Here is a 24,254-nt window from a genome sequence, read left to right as displayed (position 1 = left end):
TCTCCCCCATCAGTAGGCTGGGGGAGAGCACACAGCCTGGATAGCTGACCCAAATGACCCAAACTGACCAGAGGGATGTTCCACACCATATGATGCCTATTCAGATACAAATACTAAGAGAAAGTGGTGGTGGCAGGGCAGGAGACCATCTGTTATTATGATTGTGTTCTGGAGCAACTGCTACATCTGCTGAAGCCCTGAAAATCTTCTCATTTGCTTTGCTTCCATACATAGCTTATACTTTACTAATTTGCCTTTATTTTGTCATGAGTTTTTCCTCCATCTGATTTTCTTCCCCACGCTCATCCATCCTGCTGAGGAGGGGAGGGAGAGTGGCTTGGGGGGCACCTGGTGTCCAGCTAATCCACGATATTCACCATCTCTGAAAACCTCCCTCTTATGTTGAATAGATCACGTTTTATATCACAGATTCAAAGACAAACTTAGTTACTTGTCTAATATTAAGCTTCTCTCACCACCAGAGAAATAACAGCGAGATTTCCCCTGAAAAAAGGATACAACAACAGGAAAGAGCACTGTAGGACTCAAACAGGTGGGTAGCGATATCCAATCTCTTCGAATCAACAGACTGCTGGTTGTTGACCAAGGCTAACTTGTGCAAGTGTGGAATAACAACTGGAAAAGTAAATACAGGAATAAGTATTTGAAACTGCTTTCCACAGACTTGTTTAGCATTAAACTCCTGCATCAAATTCCTGCAGTGCTATGTGGCAACTGCAGGAATTTGAAACTTCACACATCAGCATGGAAGAAGAACTGCTAGCAATTGCTTTTGATGGGATTGACCTTGCACATTCAATGGATTGACTCAAACTTGAAATAAAAATTTGTGGTAGCACCACCTAAAATAAAAATGTACCTTGGAGTACCTTTGAAATATTTTGCAGAAAAGAAAGAAAAACCCCACCAATGTAACCAGCATACCTATTAGCTTTTGGACAGAGAGAAGAAGACTGCACCTTCCCATGGATGCAACTTACATTCGTCTCTAAATCTGGGCTCAGCGTTAGGTCCAACTCTTCCAAATGTTTTTATGATTTCTGTATGTAAAGAATGTTGGTCTTGATACTGAGGGTCCTCCAGGAAAGATGCCAGCTGCATTTTTACTCTCTCCAGAAGCTTTAATATTCCCAGAGAAATAGAAAGAACACAAAAGAATCAAGATGTTAGAAATTGTTATGATCAGTTCAGAGAAAATTTACAATCTTTTGTATTTCAGATGACAGATCTTGGACGTTCTTCTAATTTACAGATTTTATCTAAGAGGATGTTTCAAACTCTTCAATGCACCTCTATGTTTTAAAGACTGTTACGAGAGTTTTAATCTGATCTTTTAACAACAGACAGGTGCTCCCATATAGCTGATCTTTCCTCCTGAGGTTTCCTTGAGTCTGATACTCCCTTTTTTTCCCTGCTATTACAGTTTCCCTCTTACTTAATAACTAATAACTACAGAGTTTTCCTGTTTAATTAGAAATCAATAACATTTTTTTGTAATGTATCTCAATTAATAGGTTGCAATTTTTTTTTTGCAGAGGACAGAGATGCAAAAGTAGCCATCATAAAATCAATGGAATCACAAAGATTTCTTCAACTAAAGGCTAGAAAACTGAAAATGAGATAGGCATTTAATTTGGAGTCAAACTTGAAAAAATAAGATTTTATGATACATTTTGGAAGGTGCTCTCACCTCTGTACACTATGGCTTATCATAATTAGTGCAATGGATACAGTAATTTCTGTGTGGTAACAAAACAATATTCTTCCCAACTGATTATAGGCATGCATTTCAAGCTGCAAAATTCTAACTTTTCCATCGTCCAAGTACGTGTGAGTCATCACTGACTTGACTCACATTACTCACATTTCCTCAAACACATTCTTTTAGAATATGTTGAAATTACGGGAAGAATGCAAGCTCTGCAAAAAGCTGCAAGGACTTCCAGAAGAAATTCGATTGCACAGTTGTTACATGAAACAAAAACCAGTTTTCTACTGTTCACAGCAGAATCCTGTCTTCATAATTCTCATCTATTACCATAGTATCATCATTTAATAAATGAGGAGGAACTGCATCTCTGCATTATTTTCAAGGAATACTTTGCTGATGTCATTATGTCTTTCAATGCCATCTTGGACACCAAGGGCTAAACCAGCAGATATAACTGGAACAACAAGAGTTTTGTGTTCTTCTAAAGTATTTGGGAGCCAAGCAGGATACCCCAAAGCATCTAAAAAAGTACAATATACAATAGCACAATATGTGGATGTTTTTGGTCACCATTTTAAAATAGAACTATTTCACTTGGAAATAATGGAGTTAGATTTCACAACTGTGCTGGAGAAGGTTTTAAAAAAACATTTTGAGCATGGGATTTCCCATCCTCTAGCACAGGCCTCCCCTCTACTTATCTGTCTCTGTTTATGTTTGGTTGAGATTTAGAAGGAAATGTTTTTATTAGTTACAAGGGTTGGTTTGTTTAGAGAGAAAAAAAAGGCCATTGCAAAATCCAAAGGCACTTTGGAAAAGAATATGACAAAGAAAGAAAGAGCAAGTAATAAATTCCTTCTTTTATTCTGGCTTTATTAAAAAATCAACCTCTTCTTATGGTACAAAAACACAGGTGACAACAGGTGTCTTACCTCTCTCTGAGTAACAGTTTCCATGATGGTCCCAAAAGCAGGGATTGTAGCAATCCTTACTGAACTACAATGGAAGAACAGGGTCATTAAGATGTAATCAACACCAAGAACAAATTACTTACATAAAAATTTAAAAATTAGTACTTTTAAGTTACATTAGTTTCTAGCAATAACAAAGGGAAAAAAAAAAAAGCAGACCAGGAAAAAGACAGGATTAACTCAAGGTCTCAGTCTGAAACTCACAATTCAGGATCACTGGACAAGGTAACAAGGGCCGGAGCAACCCGCTTGTCAACTAAGGCTTCACTCATGCCTCGAAGAGCCAGCTGTAAACCAGTCAACATGCAATAAAAAACGCTTTGGTAAACGTGAAGAACTGGGTTAGCTGTGACTGAGGATGGGCAGGCAGACTCTTGGGGTTGTTCTTGGTTTAGTCACCCACACAAGACATTAAAGCCACTAAGACTCTATTCATGCTGGAGCATCTGTTAGTAACAAATTGTTAGTGAGATTAGCAAAGCATCCCTCCTTAGCTTGAAAGAAATACCACATCAGAATGTCCATGAATTGAAGTGCCACGGTTGTCTATCAGAAATGAGATGCAGCCAAAAGTACTCTGCATTTCATTAATGCAGATGATACTTAATTTTGCAGTAGCAAAGCTGATAGCATTACAGAATAGTAGTATCCAGCTTTCTGCTAGAAATGATGCAAGTAAATTTGAAAACTGAGAACACGATCAAATATAAACAAAAATTTAATTACATGAATTTAAGTTTTCTATTTCAAGTTCATTCAGAATTTTTATACAGTTTAATTCCAGATGTTGCAGTAAACCTTTTTATTTGGAAATAAGTGATTTAAAGGTTACTTTCCTTTAAAAGTAATTCAATTTCTGTTCAGCTAGATTAAGAGACATAACTGATGGTTATTTCTTTCTAAGTATTAAGAGGGATGCCAGGTATATACGACAGTCAGGGAACTTACATTTCAGGGTCACTGGAGAGAGTAATGAGAGCAGGAACAACTCTCTGAGCTACCAGAGTTTCATGTACCCCCTTCACCAACAGCTGAATGGTCGGAGCAGGGGGGGTATCACAGGTGACGCACGGAAAGAGCGAGCACAGTATCATGGGAAGAAGAACGGCAAAACCAAGAGAGAGAAAGAAAAAACACAAAAAGCAAACCAAAATTAGAAGCTAAGCAAATACTGCTACACTAGAGCTTTATAAATGCAAAGGCATGAAGAAAGCTAAAGTGGCCTGGCAGTCAGCACAAACGTGACGAATTCAATGTTTTCTTTATTTTCAGATCTTTTAAAACTTGAACTCAAACCTTTAGCAAGTAATTGCATGTTTTATTTCAGATACAATTATAACTATAAATGAAGTTATGTATAATTAAGTGCTAAAGCGATATCAATTTGAATTTGATGATTTCATGTAAATGCTGTTCCTAACTCAACACAACAGTATTTATCATAGTAGGTGGCTGTCACATGCAACACACAAGTCTTGACTAGGCCAAATGTGTGTAGATTTCCCCACATTGAGTGATACCTCTCACACCTTTTACAATGAGACAAACAGCACCTTCTCAGATGCCAGAATGTTTTTCTGAAAATCATTCAGGACTTCTTGATATTCAACAACCATCCACACAGTATGCATGCTGGTCTGTGCAGGGAGAAAATGGAGAATCCTTGAACTATCCATGAAATATATTTCCTCAGGTTTTTTGCAAGCTAAGGAAGAGATGTATTTGTGGCTGTGCATCCCAAACATTAAAAGCTTGAAGTCACAGTAAAACTCATTATCCATGAACACAAGGTTGTTTGAATACAGATGTTCCCAGGTGATTTTTTTACATTACGTACGTAGTTATACACAAGCATTTGCTGCATATGTTGCACATGCCCTTTACCTACTTTCTTCATATGAAAATCCACTAATTTTCAAACCAAGTTGTAAACTTTTTTCATATTCAACAAAATGGTGAATTTTGTCTTCATTAATAAAATGAAGAAAGATTAGATATTTCCATTTTGTGTCTCATGTAAGGAAGTCTGCATATATTTGCTGGTTTTAGGAGATGAATATAAAAATCTTATCAGTAAGTTTGTATGAGAAATATGAAATGTCTTTTCAATATTTAGCTATATTCTGATTACTCATATTGCATAACAAACACAGATTAAATTCTAAGCCATTCCACAGCAAAAAGCAGTAGCTGTCAGTATATCAGTACCAAAACCAGACAGTATTTACATCCTCTAACTAGAGAAGATTTTACATTCTGCTATTTGTTAGAGCATTCCTGCTTTACCAGCTCTGAATTTAAACCAAAGTAAGCTGTAAAATATTCAAAGGAGCCTGACTTTTCAAAAGCTTCCTATTAAGCAACATTTATGTGTGCACATGATTGCTATTAAACAACATGTATGTGTGTGCATGCATGAGTGCACAGAGACATGGAACAGAGTGTGTCCTCACAGAGAATTACTGGAGAAGGAAGAACAGGGAGAAGCTGTGTAAGAACATAAGACACTATTGCTGCAAAGCACCTGGAGTAGCAAAGTTGCAACATCCTATACTTGTTATTCAGAAAGTATTAGGATGTCTGTTCAACTACAACATTTTAACATTAATACATTTCACAATTATTTACATTGGCAACAACTCCAAGTGCCAATCTGTTGAGTTCATGGGCTACTCTTCAAACAGCTGTTAAGGACATAGCTCATGGTTTGCTTATGATGGTTTTACTCTCATATAGCTTTACTAATATTCACATTTATTAAAATAGAGATTGCTTAAAATTTTCAATCTTGGACAAACAGAGACTTGAGTTTTCTTTATGAATCTTCTTTAAGAGAAAAGCCTAGCAGTTATAGAGTGCTTTGAAAAAAAACAAAAAACACTTGGGATTTGTATAATTAGCAAATAATATAGAATGATCTCAGCTTCATTCCTTTCTGGTCTGCCACATTTTTAAGTATGGCAAAGCATGGTGAACAGATGCACTCCATCATACAGAAAATAAAACATGCTTTATAATACAAGTGTCATTCTGAAAATGTGTCCCTAGCCCTGAACCCAAACAGACTAGCAAAGCTTATGTATAAGTCAACTTATACTTATTCACATTCCAATCAGAGCAATCAAATCTGTTTGTATCAACATTCAAATGGGAAGCTGCTGACTACAAACATTAATACAGAAGCAACAGGAACAGCTGGGTGGGCAAAGCTGTGTAGCAGCATGTAAAGTTAGAGTGAGACAGACAATGTAAACTGTTACCTTTTTTTGATTCCTCTAGATAATAACTGATACATACTACAGCTTAAAAATGGTAGCACAAAGCTTCCAGCCTCAAAGAAGCGATGGAGTGGAAAGGCCCCACATCACTTCTGTGTCCTTCTAACCCTTAACAGACTTAAAGGTCTCTGTGCTGCTAAGAATCTTCACTGTTCTCATACAGCTGTCACATACCCTTCGTCCTATAATCTAATAATTGGGTTTTGCCATTCAGCAGCCTCTGAGGTCACAGAAATTCCTTGAGTGATGGAATCTTCCAGTAGTGAAACCAGCTATTACTACCTCTTTGCACAGGTGACTTCCCAAATTTACACAATGCCATGTATAAATATGAGCACCATGGCTATCCAGGAAATAGCAATATGCTACTATTTTCACATAAGAAAAGCATTTAAAAGACAGCTGCCTAAGCTTTGGTAAAAATTGAAATACGAAAAGAAACAAAATATGAACTAGCATGCATAGACAGCCTAAAAATAATCAACAATCAGCTGAATTTGAAAAGAAGCTGCAACCAAGACAACAGTCTGTTGTAACTGAGGTGTTTCATATGTTCGTCTAATATTCATTAGGGAAAAGAGCTTATTATTACAAATAGGATATAAGAAATGCTTTTGTGAGAGGGAAAATATGCAAACAGATTGTAATGGTGTCCAAAAGTTGCCATTTCCTTTTTAAAATGAGGGGAAGAAAAACCCCAAACAAACCGGAAAAAAAGGACACAGTTGGATGTTTTCAATTGAAGTCTCAGGATGGAGCTTGCTATGGTTGTTTACTGCTCTCTCTGCTCTGACTTGGAGAGTGTCACTAAAGAAAGCTGATGGATATGTTAAGTGCTCTTTTTTTTTTCTGGGGCAGACTTCAGATTAGTTTTTGCAAATGGACACAAGATGTCAGGTTCAGCTAGAGGTCCCCTCCAAAGCTATCCAAATGAGACATATATGGAAAAATGCCCAAAAAAAGAGAAGGAAAAAGTAATGGTGATTAGAAATATGTTTTTCTAACAAGCAAAGGACAGAAAGTTCTCTTTGTTCAGCCAATGGAGTATGTCCCAGAGTTTTTGCATATGCCTTTTAAAATGAACATTTGATGAAACAAAGGCATGATGTGAAAATAAAAGCAAACTTACTAGGTATACATTTCAGTCTTTATTCTGATCAACATTTATAGATATTAAGAGAAAAATGAAGCTGCCATTGAGGCAAGTAAAGTAACTGTAAATTCTTTTTGAATTCTTGTAATTTCTACAAAAAATATAAAATTGGTTACATGTGTGTCTTCACCACCATATCTGGTACAAAGAAAACTATTCTGAATTGCAATGCAAGTGCATTGTATGAGCATACACAAGACCTACTGAAAATGGTAAGCTGTATATTAGACTACTGATGATGTGTTGAATAGCAAAAGCAGAAGTTAAAACTCAGAGATGCTTGTATTGAACTACAGACCTATAGAAAGATGTGCTGCTGGACAGAGAACAGATACAGAAACAGCTGAACAACAACCTCCTGCTCCATCACACAGTACACAGCTTAAGTTGTTTGTAATTATCAAGAATGTAGCAACATTGTCTGATTAATCCCTGTTTTAAAAAATAAACTCTAGTTTTAAAAAAGTGAAAAACAGTTTGGACAACTTACCTCAAACATTCTAGCAGCTGTACACCGAACAAGAGCAGAAGTATGCACAACTCCATACCACAAAACAGTTAATAGCAGCTCATGATAAGCTGGGTTTGCACTAGAACAAAATAGTTGGGCAAGTGATCAAACAAAAATACTCCCAAGCCTTGGGTATGTTCTTTACCTAAAAAATGCAGTCTTAAGAATTCCTTGTTCAACAAATCTAAAACTCCGGCATTTATCCTTTCTGAAGGATACAAAATACTTATCCCATTCTTAAAGACTTGCAACATGTTGCAGTCTAGAAAATATGTCCCTTTTTCAAGTTAATTAGAAAGAACCCCAAGCTCAACTTTAAAAACATAATTTTCAATGAATTCTATCAAAAGCAAATACTTATCTAGAAAAAATGACAATAGTATGGTAAATACAAAATCAATTTCCATTGTATTCTCAATGACTTTTTTTTGTGGAAATCTTTTGTTTGGATTTCAGTGTCCCTCTTTTACACTTCAGATTTTTTTTTTCCAATTGCTACATTTTTAACCTAGAAACTACATTTACACCAGGGGAAAAAGCAAGTATACCCTTTATTCACCCAAAGCATCACAGTTGTTTAAAATTACAAATAGATGAGCAGCTTTTATTAAAAGCTTCTAATGTATTTAGATGTAGTTAACCGCAAGGTATATTCTTTACCCTAGTTCCACAAAGGAAGCTTTCAGGCTATCAAGAGGAGCATGGGACAGTGAAAGCATGGTCATTACATCTTCTAGGAATCCAACTAACAGCTTGCGGTCTTCTTCCTGAAAGAAGGGAAGAAGGGAATACACTGATGAATGTGCTGGAAGGATTGCTGAGGTTATGATGGCAACCTACAGCTGTACTGGAGACAAACTATGAAAAAGAACAAATGAGATTAAACATTTAACTATTTTCTTAGGAACTTCAAAAATGTGTTTAAAGAACAAGAGCCTTTCAAAGCAATCACATGATGAGATTGTGTTTCATCTACTAAGCACATACTCATGCATAAATTCTTTTCTTAAAGAAACTTCTAAGAACAGTACTTAAGCACATTTATGACTCCTGAAAGTTAATAAATCATAATCCACTAAAAATTTGTAAGATTATGAAGAATTTCTTTTTTTTTCCTGTAAGATATGTGTGTCCTAGAAGTTGACTGCTCATTGCTGGAGGATTAGGTAAGATTTATAGTGTCCTTTTTTTAGTACTAGGTAACATTAAAATTTTAAGACTCTGGTAACTAGACTTCAAATGGCAATTTACCTGTTTCACTACCTGTTTTGCACCATGATGTTTGCCAAGTTCACAGTTAAATGGCTGAGAACCCATTTCAGGAATAACATGAACAGAATTTTGATAGAGGGGCATGGTAACACATGATCTAAATGTGCATCACCATATGACTAGAAAACTTTGCTTGTAAATGTATTTGCAGCTGCCCATTCATCTACCTATCTTCAACGTACAAGAACAGTAAGTTTTCAATGAACACAGTAATGTTTTGGTATTTTTTAAAAAATAAGTTTCACACACTATTATACAACAAAGAAACAGAAACCCAAACCTACCTGAATATAACATGTAAGGACCCCTGTTGCATAGATGGGAACTGTGGCTTTTGTTAGCACACCATTGCCTGCTGTGGAATCTAATGAAACACAGTGAAGAACTGAGGTTTTATACATACATATGAGTACAGAACATATATATAATCTATAGCAGACTTATATGTGTACATTTAAGTATTATAGATTCAATCATCTTTTTATATATACATGAAGAATTTATATGCATATATATGTATATATACAGAAACGTGCTTATATAATACTCAAAGAGTATTTGGATTTCAGAATTTTTTTTACTTTACACACAATCTACAACTTCAGAGTGCTCCAGTCAGATTAAGACTAGATTTTTCAACATTTCACAAAGACAACAAATTTGAGAACTACAGCCTGACAATGTTATTTGAACAAGAGATTGAAAGTTTTTTTTCCTGTTGTAGTTAAGAACGATTTATTTCAGTAAAAGGCTACGTACCTATGTTTTCCTCAGACAGTCTTAAGATTTCCTGGAACTGTGGTTTTACCTATGCAAAGGATGATGAATCTCGTGTAAGAATTGGCCAATAGTAATTGACCTGTTACCAGTGTCAATTAGAAAAACAAAAAGAATTGCAAAAGCCCAAAAAAAGCCCAAAAAACAACCCCCCCCACCAAACAAAACAACAACAATCCCCTCTCTGGAGGCAGTACATACTGCTAACAGAGTTTTGTCTTTAGGCAATCCTCTGCTGTTTGACAATTTCCTTTGAAGTATTTTAGAATTTTATTGAGAAAAATTATATAATTCATTGATAAAAATGTATAGATACCACCTACAGAAAATATTTCAGGCTGGGAAGGCATCAACTTCAAATTTTTTAATCAAGTAAAGGTGGAGTACTTATGTACAGCGCGAAGAGTGAATAACATGCTGCTCTGAAGAAAGTAAATTGTTAAATAACCAGAATTAGGATGATCTCTCCTACTCTCTCTGTCATTCACAAAAGAAATATGAAGAATATAGTTTTAAAAAAAATTGTCCCTGGTTGGGCAAGATGAGAAGACAATTTCAAAATTACCAAAACCAGAAAAGCACACAAAGAGAACTCCAAAAGTAGCAGCTTTAAATGTACTTATGGAAAAGCATCAATGTGACATGAAAATATAAATGGTCACAAATTGTGGGTGTTCCAACATAATGTAAATATAGAGACTTTATGTTACCAAGTATGTAGAATATTTAAAGTAATGTCTTACCTTAGTGTTTGTAAAAATTTTCCCAAATGTCCTACAAAGTCTCCAGAAAAATCTAGAGAACTCATGGACACAAGCAGTTGATGCTACATTGATCTTGCCAACTATTTCTATAAGCTGTGGTAGCCTAAAAATCAGGAAACAAAAGGATATTAAACACTACTCTGACTTTTTGATTTTGTCCATTTACATTTGTGTAGATTTATTGCCGATATTAGTAAATACTTGCACACGCAGAACACTACTGGTTCTAATAAAGTTAGCTACATGTTCTGTACAATTCCTGACCCATGAAGAAAGGAAGGGTTTAAGTGCCAGAAAAGTCTGACCCATATTTTCAAACATCTGTTGCTATCATGAGATAGTCAGAATACAACAATATTTACTTCACAAGAGTATTACCTATACTGATGCAAAAAGAAAAGAAACAAGTTTTCAGAGCAATTAGTTACCTTCATGTTCTGCTAGAGTTTGTATTTTCTGAATACAATCAAAGGCAAGTCAGCATGAAAATAAAACTGCCTAAAATAAATTAAGTTTTCCTCTTTAGTAATTCTCAAATGCAATTGTTCTTAGCATTCTTATATTCAGTAATTGTTAAACCTGACCATGCTTAAGATCTATTAAATTTGACACGTTTTAAAATTAGGTATCCTAAGACACAAATGAACTCACAGCTGATTGACCACCCAGAGCAGAGTCTCCCAGCCTGTGGTGCCCTCATGTTCCAGCTGATGATCGTACAGCTGCAACAGCACCGCCAGCTGCTCGCGGCTTCCAATGATGACGGCGACGTCCTGAAGAGGCGACACGGGTCGGGGAAACCTAGTGACTGTAACAGCAGAGAACAAGCAGCCACGGATGAAAGAAGATGAAAATACTATGGAGGTGATGTCAGAAACAACAGATAAGAAACTGTGAAACTCATTAAGTGCCTTCTCTGTAGGTTTATCAATTTGCTTTTTAAAAATCATTGAGTTAAAATAATCTCTGAAGAGATTATGTAACGCTCAGTTAAAAAGAGAAAATACAGGGAGATTATGTTATTATTATTGCCAGCACAGATTGACCAAGGTCAAACCCTGCCTGACCAACCTAGTGGCCCCCTGTGATGGAGTGACTACATCTGTGAACAGGGAAGAGCTACAGATGTCACCTATCTGCATTGTTTTAAGGCCTCTGACAGTCTCCCAAAACATCCTCTCTAAGCTGGATAAATATGAATTTGATGGATCAGCTATTCAGTGAATGAGGAATTGACTGGATGCTCACACCTTGAGGACAGGGGGTCAATGCCTTAATGTCCAGATGGACATCAGTGACAAGTTGTGCCTCTCAAGGGTCCATACTGGGAGCAGTAGTGTTCACTCTCTTCACTAATGACAGACAAAGGGATCGAGTGCACCTTTGGCAAGTTTGCAGATGACACCAAGCTAGTGGTGCAGTGACACACCTAAGGGACAGGACACCATCCAGAGGGACTGGACAAGCTTGAGAAATGGGCTCATGGGAATCTCATGAGGCTCAACAAGGCCAAGTGCAAGGTGCTGCACGTGGGTAAAGGCAATGCAGGCTGGGTGTATGAAGGGATTGAGAGCAGACTTGGGTGTGCTGGTGAATGATAAAACTGGACATGACCCAGACTAGAAAACCAACACTATCCCGGTCTGTATCCAAAGCAGCATGGCCAGCAAGATGAGGAAGGTGATCCTAGCCCTTAACTTCTCTCTCATGAGACTCCACCTGGAGTGTTGCATTCAGCTCTGGGGTCCCCATCACAGGAAAGACATGGACCTGCTGGAGCAAGTTCCAAGGAGGGCTACAAAAGCCTGAACAAAAAGATAGAGCACCTTTCCTATGCAAAAAGGCTGACAGAGCTGTGCTTGTTCAACCTGGAGAAGACTAGGCTGAAACCTGAAATTTTTGAATTTGTTATTTAAATAGTAACCACTCAGTGAGAAAGTGCTCATCTTCAAGTTACCCAAGTCAGATATATGAGCCTTACCATGGCATCCATTTTCAAAGGAGTATCAGACAGTAATGTACCACTAGCTATTTTCCAAATTCTCCTTTGTTACCCTTCCTTTGCATCTTCACACACAGCACTATTATCAGCATGGGCAGGTGCTACCAATAACCTCTTTAAAATATTTGCAACAGTAGAAAACACTCCACAGGCTAGGTTTGCTGATCTAAGGACAACTTCACCATGAGGCCATTCAGTCATAGAATGGTTTGGGTTGGAAGGCACCTTAAAGATCACGTAGTTCCAACCCTACAACCATGGCAGGACACCTTCCACCAGACCAGGTTGCTCAAAGCTCCACTCAATCTGGCCCTTGAACACTTCCAGGAACGGGATGATCTTCTAGGATATTACACAGATAAATAACAGATGGTGATGCTGCTGCATTATGCTGTGTTTTTCCCCACTCCATAAATTTGTAAGGATTAACTGAATCTGAGACCAGCCTTTCTGAGCTATTATTGGCTATTAATGGAAATCAGTTCTTTAGAAACCTTTAGGAAGTAGAATTAAAAATTGCTTTGCTTTCTAAAAGCTTCTTAAAAGAAGTAGAGAAAAATAGATGAAAGTTTTTTTGTGATAATCAGGTATTTCAAGCATAGCAAGAGGTGAAAAAGGGAAGGATTACTTAAGAATTTACTGAGGCAGACAAATATAAAAAAAATTGACGTAACAGAAATGAATAATTTACCTTCTATTTGTGGTACTTCTCCCTGAAGTTTAGCCTTGCTTGTAAAAGGTGCATTCTGTAGCACCAGTGCAAACAGTGAAGGAATCAATGACTGCAGGGCAGACAGATACATGTGGAGCTTATGTTCATCCAAGCCATGTTCTCCTTCCTGAAACAAACAGGACATTAACTTGGAAGTTTTCAGTTTGGAAGATCTGCTCCTTAGGCATGTATTCCCTGGCAAGGCATCAACACATCTGCAATGAGTTTCTACGCAGACACACTAATTATAAAGCAATTTAGCCTAATCATAAGCATATTTTGCCACTCTTAGGTCACCTCTAACTCAAAAGATTCAGGCAATATAGCCTTTGGCATTTAGCAGCTCATACTTATGAACAGACTGATATTTTGAAAGAACATTTTTCAGCACATTTTGGAAATGTGGATCCTTTGCCTCAGAGACGAAGCCATCTAAACCGAATAAACAAGTCATCTGTACTCTGAATGCAAGCATTTCTTTCATTGTGTTAGATAGTTATGAGGCACACAATTTTTCCAGAACCTCTGAGATATCTATCAAATGAAATGTGCAAACTGGATCATGACTGGAAATGGCCTAACTTAACCGTTCAAATCTACTTTTCTTGCTTATTTAATAAAAACTGCAGTTTACCAAATTCCACACAATTTAGACATGGGGCAATGCTATTAGGTTATAAAACAGAACAGTATTAAAGAAGAGTATGTTTAGTTTGGGGGAAGTTTGGTGTTTTTTCTTGGTTTTTTTTTATTTCCCCTTCTTCCAAAGTACAAGTGAAGAACATAAAGAAAATTCTCCAGTGTAGAAACAGCTGAGTACATACCCTGAGCAATTTTTCAATTTTATTAAGCAGTGTAGGTATAAGATGGAACTGTAAATTTCCCAGTTCTGTTGTCCAGGCAGCATAAGCAGGTAAAAATACCTGATGTGTTGCACTAACCACACGTTCTGAAGGGTCTCCTAAAGCTGAAAGCAGCAGTTCAAAACCCTGATAAAAGACAGTAAAGAATGCAATGATGTCCCAAAAATTGATACACATTTTACCACTCTGCCTTCAAAAACTCAAAGAGAAAAGTTCTTTATTTTCACTTATGTGAAACACTACTGGGCAGCACTAAGATGAACTATAGGTAGGCTCTGTTGTAGCAAACGAATCTGTGCTAGTAAGGGATCATGACAAACTGGCTAATAATATCAGATGGGCAGTGAAGTGGTATGCTCTTAAAGGCAGATAATGAACTATTACAGCAGCTTCTGTATAAGGCTTACACCTGAAATTCGAAGGCTACTTGTAGTTTTTCTATTTTGTCTTGGTGATATAGTAAAATCAACATACATATAAATAATGAATTTTTAAAAGTATCTCGAAAGAATTAATAAAAATGCAAGAATTTAAACAACCCTCTATTATTATACAACCTCATTCATTATTTATGAAATATCTATAGAAAGCATTTTATACATACAGAACCCAAACCAAATGATACCTGCTGATATTTATCTGGATCATCAATATAGCCCATAATGATGCCAAGGCTTTTGATCACAGCTTCTCGTACCAGATCTGCCTTATCTTCCATTAGCATTTGTTGCAGCATGGAAAGTACTAATGAACTACGAATTTCTTTCTGTTTGTAAATGAGAAACACATTTGTTAAAGCCAATGAAACAAGAAATGCGGGTTTGTAGCACCTATAATAAAAAGTTTCCACTTCCATTAGTGCTCACAAAGAAAATTCCTTCCTCCAACCATAAAATCCTTTATGAATATTACATGTTCAGCTTTCACAATAGAAGATGAATGAATATAAAATGTCAGTAGCTTCATTAGAGAGACTTTTGTCCTACTAAGCACAGAACTAAGGTCCTTTCATTCACATGGAACCAAAAATAACTAACAGCAGCAAAACTATTATAGGCCTAGACTTTAAGTAATCACTATATTGCTAAATTGGAGAAATTGGGTTTTAATTTAAAAATTTTCCCCCACCCTTTCTCTGAAGCTTCAAATTCTAGTTTACCACTGACATTATTTCACTGCTTCTTCTAACTGGCAGCACTCTTGATGTAACATTCCACAGTGTCTGAAGAACTACACTACAGTTGGGTGCCAATTCCTTTTTCATAGATTGTTTCCTTAATTGGTCCTAACTATCTCTTTGCCTCATTTTTACTGACATGAATATTCAGATTGTTTTTAGAAATATTTTATAGCTAGATTAACCTGTATTTCTTCATAACAAACTCTCTCCTTCTTAAAGTGACTTATGAATCTCATGTGTGATAGAGTAGAAGACAATGTGACTGTCTATGCATAACATACACACTTAGTAGTATTTAAAATGATACAGGATGCTTACATCATGCATCAGATTTTTCCCTTGCTTTCCCTAGCAGGTATTTGGAGTCTATTAATACTTACTGGAAGGTAAGGTGCTAGAGCTCCACAGGATTCTGCTACCAGTAGCCGTCGCTCTGGGTACTTGTGGTTGATCTGGTAAAGAGAAACAGATGGACTATTTGCTTTGCAGTAACCAGCATCCAAAATGTGGTCAGAATGAACTGCAGAGGGGTGCACACCCTGTTAGAGGGGTATGTCTGCACCTCTTCAATAAACACTGATTGAGCTCACAGAAGTTGCACCTGGGTACTAAGCAGCCTCAAATTCTTGCACTGAGGCATAAAAATGAGGCAGTTGTCCTCTAAGACATAGCTTATAGTAGGGAAAGAGTCAGAGAAGCACATATGTTTATGAAAAGCATGTACATATACGGAATAAAAAGGAAAGCAGCGGATGGGCTGCTGTACTCTAAAGAATCTGCATAACTCCTGAACTGGCATGATATGAAATACTTTGTCTTATGAAGCCTTTCAGGAGCACTGTTCCTCCAGGAGCTGCACAAGTGCCCTCTAGTGCTCTGAGCCAAGCAGTGTAGCAGAGCTGCACAGGTCTTGCTGAGCAATCAGTCCAAAGAAGACACACACATTTGCATTCTATTCAAGTTCTGCTCTCCAGCATAAATGCCACACCTCTAAAAACAATTAATATTACCAAGAACCTCTTGATCCTGTGGTATTTCCCCTTTCTACTCAAAAATTACTTGAAAATTCTACCTTACAAATTTATTATTTATTATTGACACTTCAGAATCAAGTGTGCATTCTGGTGGAGCCAGACTTAGTGGTCTGTGTAATGGTTGTACAATGAAACAATGAAGTGTTTCAATTCTTTGTGAATAAAAACTTCTATGGTACCATGCTGAGAGTAAAATGTGAATTTTTTGATGTTGTCAGATAAAATAGGATATGCAGCATTTGGTGCAATTGTTTCTTTCTTGCTATGTAGTATATAGCCTTGGTGAGGCAGCCATCTCACCATGAAAAAAGACCGAAGTACTCACTGCCTTCTTTGTCTCTATCTTCAAAGCCTTGCCTTCAGTACTTTGAGGTCCCTAAAATCCATGCCAAATTCTGGCACCAGGAGTACCTTGGGCAGAAACTAGCAGGCCAGGAAATATCTGAAGAAATTGCACATAGACTAGTCTGTGGGCCCTGATGGGGATGTACCAATGGGTGCTCAGGGATCTGGCTGATGGCATTCAAAGAACACTGCTGACAATTAACAAAATGTTGTGGCAATGGGGGAAGTTCCTGAGGACTGGAAGAAAGCAAATGTCACTGCTACCTCCAGGAAGGGTAAGACAGAGAACCCAGTAAAACACAGGCCAGTCTGCCTCACATCAGCTCCTGGGAAGCTGTTGGAGCAATCTGCCTTAGAAAGCATTTCCAAACATCTGAAGGACAAGAAGGTGTCTGGAAATAGCCACCATATATTTACATGGAAAAAAATGGCACAACCAACCTGATAACTTTCTGAGATGACTGGCTCAGCACACTCAACAATGATGCCTGACTCTGACTGCTCTGGTATGAAATTACTGAGAACTCTCTCAAGAATCAAGTGTGGAAAAGGTATTTCAAAGAGACTTAACAGCTTCAGCACTAAACTGAAGTCTCAAGCATGAGAATGTTCTTTGAGTGTGTCTATCATTATTTTGCATTCATTCACCAGTAGAGCACCTGCAATAATTTTTGGAAGTATGGAGATTTCATAGATGAAAAATATTATGGACAAGTAAGAGGCTGCTTTAAAACCTACTAGGCTGTGAAGGTGGTGAGGCACTGGAACAAGCTGCCCAGAGAAGCTGTGGATGCCCATCCCAGGAAGTTTTCAAGGCCAGGCTGGATGGGGCTTGGAGCTAATGGTCTTTAGGGTCCCTTCCAACCCTAACTTCTTTATTATTCTGTAAAATCTTTTACTTATGTGCCATCTTTTCAAATGCAAATTCCCCACTGGGAGCAGAGACACACATCATCTTCTGGAGCTCTGCCTACCTGTGGGAAACAGCAATGACTAGTTTCAGCTGGTTTTAGGTGGTCTGGCATGGCAATATAAATATCACCTCTGATATTGCAAAGACATACTGGAGGAAAAAAGACTGAAATTTCTCTTAGGTTTGTGTTCACAGAAGATGAGTAGCCTTTGGAAACGAAATGTAACTAAAATATTTATTTTGATTTATTTTCCTTTTGCCTTTAGTAAGCAGTATTCCAAATTTGGAAGCCAACAACTGGGCACTAGTTTTGAGTGACCTTTTTAGCATTCATAGAGCCTTCAACTAAACTGAGTCAATTACCAAATTTTAACTGCTAAAGAGCAGGTAGACTGATAACTGAGCTCCACAATGTATTTGAGCTCCACAATGTATCAATGAAAAGGATGAATTTCCTGAGGGCCCAGTCCTTTGCATCTGTAAACATATTTTGGTTGGAGATGAAGAGCATGAATCCTTTTCATGATTTATACACCTACTGCAAAAAGTAGAAAATTATGTCTATACTAGAGTTCCTTCTACAAATTCAAGACTTGTGATAATAAGATTCAGCTGGTATTTCAGTGGAGAAAATAATGACCTGGTTCCAGTACTGCCAAACAAAGTCTGGCAAACTGCATTAGGTAAGTGCTCTATGCCATATGACTTGGCAGTCTGATATGCTGTACTTGTACAGTTGGACTCATTTCTCTTTTGCATCAGCAATTAGCAAGAAGTGGATGAAAAAAATGTGCTCTTACTGAGGTGAGATAGTTCTTTTCAAGCACAGTTTAAATTTTATGAGGACTAAGAAAAGAAAATGTTGATTACAAAATTAGGCAAAAATACAGAAGTCTTTGTATGGCTCCTTTCAAACTACTACTGTCATGAGACCTTCACTTAATCACCAGATACATCAGTCATTCACAACAAGCACAAACGCTGCACATAATTCATACTTCTACTGTCAGAAAACATTAAGGCTATTAAAGCTTAGACTGTATTGGGAAACACAGATTGCTGTGTTATGCAAGGAACAGTAGAAAACTACCAGACCAGAACAACTCTGCCATCAAAGCAGGCATTGCCACTCCGTCATGGCTTAGTTATTCATTGTCTTTTCAGGCAATGATGAACTCCCTTTCCTTCAATGTGGTAGGAAAATACAACAGATTTTCACCTGAGCTCATGTTATTCTGGTTCTATGCCTCAGACGAAACAGTAAAAAACATTTCCATTTGGTTGTTCAGTTATTTCTATTAATTTGGAGTATCTGTAAAAAAAGATCACTATGAGAGACTTGCTTATGAGTACTTTGGTCTTTGATTTTCTGTTTAAGAATTTAAACTAGCTGGTGTGGACACTGCTCCAGGGACTTAATATAACATTAAAAAAAATCAGCAAATAAAATATTTGAATGAAAATGGATTTCCAACAGGCTGGAAGGCAGAGTAAAAATTATAAAGGTACCTATCTAGCAATATGTTACACGACACTGATGATGAACCTGTGCTTATCTACACTTCAATATAACAAGCTTATTCAAGTACAAGCAGCTAACTAAAATCTCTCCAGATGGTCTTTAATACGCTTTCTGCTTCTGAGGTGTTTTTAATGTTAGATAAAAATATATATGATGAGAACAAAGAACATCCAAATATCTTTCTGAAAACCAAACCCAAAACCTCCCCCTCGAACAAGTAAAACTCAAATTTATGAAGTTTTAACTGATTTTGGAGCATAAAGCAAACACTAATCAGTTACCTGCTCCCAACACTGTGGTAAAAGTTCAGCTTCTACACGTGTTGGTCCAACATGTCGGGCAAATGCCACGCACCCAGTCAGTATCATCTGTCTGAAAAGATATATTTAAAGCTTTAACCTGTTTATAAAGTTTTATAATATATAATATACATTCCTTAAGTTAGGAAAAGTGCATGCTGACAGGCAATAGGTAGTTGTCTGCAGTCAAGATTTCACACCATCCACAATGATTTAAACACTAAATATTAAATTGAAAGTCACTAATATCCCTGCTCTTTGCAGGATGGGGATTTGCTTACATGATCTTCAAACATCCCTTCCAACCCAAACTACTCTATGATTTTACTTGGTTTTATATTCAGAACGCCTTTTCCAAAATCTTGCAGATCCTCAACTCCATAAACCAGTCCGAGAATCTCTGACTTGGGTATTTCTGACTTTCTCAAGTCTGAAACTGGGAGTCTCTGACTAAATCTCTCATTTAATTCTTAGTACTGAATACTATCATGCAGTAAAAGTACTGAATACTATCATGCAGATAACTAATACTATCATATCATCAGGATTTCACTGAAGTCGATTGATTTTATTTAGAAGCACTTGAGATGCTTCTAAACTGGACTTCCTTCGAAGCAAGCAGCTTATTTCTTTTATGACATAGTTTTGCAACATTCTGACATGCAAGTTACTGTCATCTCTCACAAAATACTGAACTTTGCTCGTGTGAGAAATCTTGTAAAGCCCACTAAAAAATCAAAGCAAGTAATCAATCAACCAGTAGGATCTATGATACCCGTTATTCGTATTCATATTCTTATACTTTTTCACCTTTCATTAAATTTGCAAGAAATTGCAATTGTTCCATCAGTTTTATAGGCACAGAGGTATACACAAAATTTCAGTAAGACTGTACTAAATTGTCATTTGTGGTATTTTATTTAATGAGTGTCTATCTTGTTAAGATGTTTTTACTTCTATTTTTCCTGTTGATAGGATTGGAATAGTACCAACTTTGCATGCAATTCACCAATTCTATTTACCTTTAAAGCCTACATGAATTATTAAACACCCAGTTTCAAATGATAATGTGTGGACATGAGACTCAACTTTATCACCTCCTCAGTAAGATCAGAACACCACTCAGTTTATTATTATTCCTCTGTGAAATGTAAGCCAGAATTAATTTGTTACCATTTTAGTGTTATGTCTAGACTCATAATATTTTCTGTACCAATAGCATCCCCTTAAGGTTGAAAGGCAGAGATTTTGCTGGTTGTCTTTTAACCCCTTAGAGAACATACTCCATCAAAAAAAGACTCATTCACTTTAAGAATTTTTTAGGAGAAAGATCCTATCAAAAAAGTTTTCTTTTAAATCCCAGCATTCTTTATGCCAACAATCAGAGCAAGCTCTTCTGTGTTGTGTGTTTGGGTTTTTTACCTCTCTACCACATTCAGAGAACTAGGCCTTTGATTAAGGTAAAAAGTAGGGAGAAAACAAAAATTATTAGATAAGACTCAAGAAATCAACAGCTGATAGCAATATGGAGACAAAAGCCTGGTGATTCTCAGTTTCACTGCAAACAAAATAGACATTTGAATTACTGTCTTTGGTTCTATACATTGTACCTAATCACAGAACTGGGAAGAAAATATATATTTTTAAGACATTAGGAAATAGCAGAACACAGTAATCACTTGAATTTTTCTGCATTATAAATGGGATAAAATACTTTTTCTTAAATCAAACCTTTCTCAAAAAGTTCCATGAAATCTCAAAATTAAGTCAGATTTCTTTTTGCCCTGCTTACCAATATGAGAATTTGAAGACATTTAAAAAACATTTTAAAATAAGGTTTTAAATATTTTACTGCAACCATTTTAACAGCATATGATAACAGTCAGCATTTCAGGGAAAGGAAAGTTGTAAGGATCTGAATAAGAGGTGACTGAAGCAATGTTTTAATCTTAGTCCTATTAGAGCCAAACATTAATCTCACTTCTTCATGACTCCTAGCCTTCAAAACTAACATAGTTGTACAAAAAGGAGGTTATGTGAACATATTTTTGCTCCTTTGCAGAATTGAATTTGATAGGCATTTTAAAAAGTTGAATAGGACACTAATGAGCAAAGCCATAAGGATACAAGTGGCCTTGTTACATATCATGTAAGTGTAAAGACTACAGAAATATGCTGAGCACCAAAATGCAGCTCCCATGGGCAAGAGGTATAATCCAGGCTTTCTGCATAATTGTCAACATACTTCCGATATTTGACATTTTAAAACAAAATACTTCTTTTAAATTTCATTCTTAGAAATGCAATGTCACATTTCAGTCTCTCGCATTTAGCAAATTAGAAATGTCAACTAATCAGCTATTACATCAAGGTACAATGTAGTAGGCCTGTGCAGTACAGCAGAAGGTAAACAAGTAACAAGAGATAGTGAACATCATCTTCTGGTGACTAAACCTGAATGTCTCTGCTCACTTCATATTGCATAAGGCTGCTAAGATATTATTTAAATGTATTCAGATAAAAACAAAGCATGCATAATACAATTCCATACAAATCTATAAATATAATCCCCGTTAAATTCTGAAAAAGTATGTTCTATTTAATTACTACTCAGAATCTATTTTATTTCATGGAATCTTAACTGGTTTTCCATCAGGTTATGGCACCTTTAAAAGCAATTATTATTTCTATGTATGCAAATGTATAAATGTATATGCATGCTTTGTCCTAGAGTTTATGGCAGACTATTTTTCCCAGATTTCTCATGGAAACAAGTTATTTTTTATATATAAATCTCTAATTTGCAACAAAAATTGAAAAAATTCAAGGAAAAGAAGCTTTTTCTTCTTTCTTAACTGCTGGAAAAGACACACCTAATGCATCTATAGGGGGATATGAAAAGTCTACTTGATAGGCCATCAATCCTGTAAAAAATTAATCATAAGAGACTCCAGGTGAGATGCAATTTCCTTCCCCTTCAACCACAAATTATTTTAGCTTCTCAATCCACTGGGACATTCAAAACATTTCAGAAGCAGTTTTCTAATAACTCTGAAGTAGAACCAAGACTGTATCTTTTTGTAATTTCAATCTACATGGTGCCACTATTCTACAAGTTGCTTTTGTTTATTTAAGCTTTTTTTTGCCTTTTTTTTTTTTGTCTCCAAAGCCATGGCTTTCAGTTATACCTAATCTCTAAATTTTACCATGGGAACGGTTTAGAAAGATGCCTGAACACTTCAAGTTGGAGAGTCTCCAAAAGAAATGCTTTCCACCTATTTCACAAAGCCTATTTTGTCTGAAGACAGCCTAGAGCAACAATACATACAGATGCTTTCCAAAACATCTCTAATGAAAATAATGGAAGAGCTACAGATCAAACATGAGAAGTTGTTCCACAGCTAAGAGACGGAACCATACCAGCTTGGGTACTGTCTTTCAACCTTAAGGATATTCTCATCAAGATCAGTACAAAGTCAGATTTCCTGAGCCCTACAGAATTAAATTTATAGAACAAAAGGTGTAATTTGTTTCAGAAGCTTAACCAAAATGAAACCAAGTCCTTAACACTTGTCAGACATAGATCACTGCTACGTTCTTCTGATTTTTTTTTATTGCTACCATAATAATGAGTCATAGGTAGAGAGAGCACTATTTTCCCTAAAGAAATGGGGTGGTCATCTGAACAAACAAGTAGATCACTAAGGTTTTAAAAAAAAAAAAAAGCTGTTTTGATTTTGACATCAATCAGTGCTAAGAATGATGTTAAATATCATTTTAACAAACAGTTTAAATTCATCTTGATGCAGAAAAAGAAACTGAAATTACACTGCAGCTTACAAGCACATTCTTACATTTCAGTAACTGGAAGTACAGGTCATGGAAACGGAAAGTCCTGAACTTGGCATAAATTTGTCAATACTATATAAGCAAAACACCAGCTTAAACAGAACTTGTTTAATACCACCCAATAAAATCCAATTTTTACTAGTTCCGCCGCTTGCACAGAGAAAAAGGTTCCTGCTTGTCCCATATCACACAAGTGCAAACACACCTTTGCTCATCGTCTGGTCGTTTGATCAAATTGAACAGTATGTGCAGAAGCTGATCTCTCTCTTTGGGTTCAGGATGGAGGCAGGCTGTACACAGTATGAGTGGGATCAATTCCTAAAAAGTTGTGGGTAGGGGAAAACCAAACAAAGTAAAATTGCTTTGGGCATAAATTCATTTACTCAAAAGAAACTAAGAAGATAAATCTGAAATCACATAACATCAAAACAGTTAGAAAAGAGACTTTGGAGTCGTGATGTCTTATTAAGTGACTTGAGAAAAGTGAAGGTCTGCAAAAGTTAGAGTTATTTTCCTGCTAGGAAAAATCAGGGGAGAATCAGCACATAAAATGAAAAGCTCTGCAAAGATGACAATTAACATATGCAGGTCACCTGTAACCCGAATTAGAGGACAATCATGGTTTCAACTGTTTTCACTACCTACTGAACTGAAGCTTCACAGTTAACTATGGAATAAAGCTCCTATGAAAAAATGCCACTAAGTTAAAGATTAAAATTTCCAATTAAACATCCACACAGTTTTGTGCACAAGTTTGAAAAAATAAACACTGAGAAACATGCATTGGTAAAGGTGACTGCAGACAGATTTCGTGTTGACTGACAATGATCTGATTTTTGCAAAGGTTCTGATTTTTTTTCCATACAAAAGCAATCTCTGAAGCAGAATTTTCTTTTTGGAGCAATTAAAAACCCTTAAAAGAACAAATTACAAAGAAAATACTGTGTAAAACATGGAGAGAAAATATAAAGGGCTTCATAGTGAAAGCCTCCTTCTTTCTAAATATGCCTACAAAGTTCATGGTATTCATTCCCAGAAGAAACAAATGTTTCTAAAACATTGTCTGGAAGTCCCTTC

The 24,254-nt window shown here is 36.4% G+C and overlaps 1 protein-coding gene across 5 annotated transcripts in view; it reads right to left on the bottom strand.

Moving 5' to 3' along the window:
• The window catches only part of RELCH (RAB11 binding and LisH domain, coiled-coil and HEAT repeat containing), a 77,765-nt gene that overhangs the window by 12,087 nt on the left and 41,424 nt on the right, over window positions 1–24,254 (bottom strand). For 3 of the 5 annotated variants that reach the window (XM_039721709.1, XM_039721717.1, XM_039721725.1), the window contains 16 exons: window positions 23,383–23,495; window positions 19,311–19,401; window positions 15,596–15,667; window positions 14,661–14,801; window positions 13,997–14,161; window positions 13,152–13,299; window positions 11,110–11,266; window positions 10,438–10,561; window positions 9,677–9,725; window positions 9,202–9,281; window positions 8,306–8,412; window positions 7,625–7,724; window positions 3,652–3,734; window positions 2,665–2,728; window positions 1,002–1,140; window positions 520–636 (listed from right to left, as the gene is read on the bottom strand). In XM_039721709.1, the coding sequence (XP_039577643.1) occupies window positions 520–636; window positions 1,002–1,140; window positions 2,665–2,728; window positions 3,652–3,734; window positions 7,625–7,724; window positions 8,306–8,412; window positions 9,202–9,281; window positions 9,677–9,725; window positions 10,438–10,561; window positions 11,110–11,266; window positions 13,152–13,299; window positions 13,997–14,161; window positions 14,661–14,801; window positions 15,596–15,667; window positions 19,311–19,401; window positions 23,383–23,495 (1,750 nt within the window). Of the gene's footprint in view, window positions 1–519; window positions 637–1,001; window positions 1,141–2,664; window positions 2,729–2,907; window positions 2,991–3,651; window positions 3,735–7,624; window positions 7,725–8,305; window positions 8,413–9,201; window positions 9,282–9,676; window positions 9,726–10,437; window positions 10,562–11,109; window positions 11,267–13,151; window positions 13,300–13,996; window positions 14,162–14,660; window positions 14,802–15,595; window positions 15,668–19,310; window positions 19,402–23,382; window positions 23,496–24,254 lie in introns of all 5 variants that reach the window. The other 2 variants (XM_039721734.1, XR_005628964.1) reach the window with 2 other exon arrangements.

This window comes from Passer montanus, unplaced genomic scaffold (genome assembly GCF_014805655.1).
Source record: "Passer montanus isolate IOZ18808 unplaced genomic scaffold, ASM1480565v1 scaffold107, whole genome shotgun sequence".
NCBI classification, from domain to species: Eukaryota; Metazoa; Chordata; class Aves; order Passeriformes; family Passeridae; genus Passer; species Passer montanus.
The sequence above is the reverse complement of the archived record's forward strand: the minus strand, read 5'-3'. Positions and strand labels throughout refer to the sequence as shown.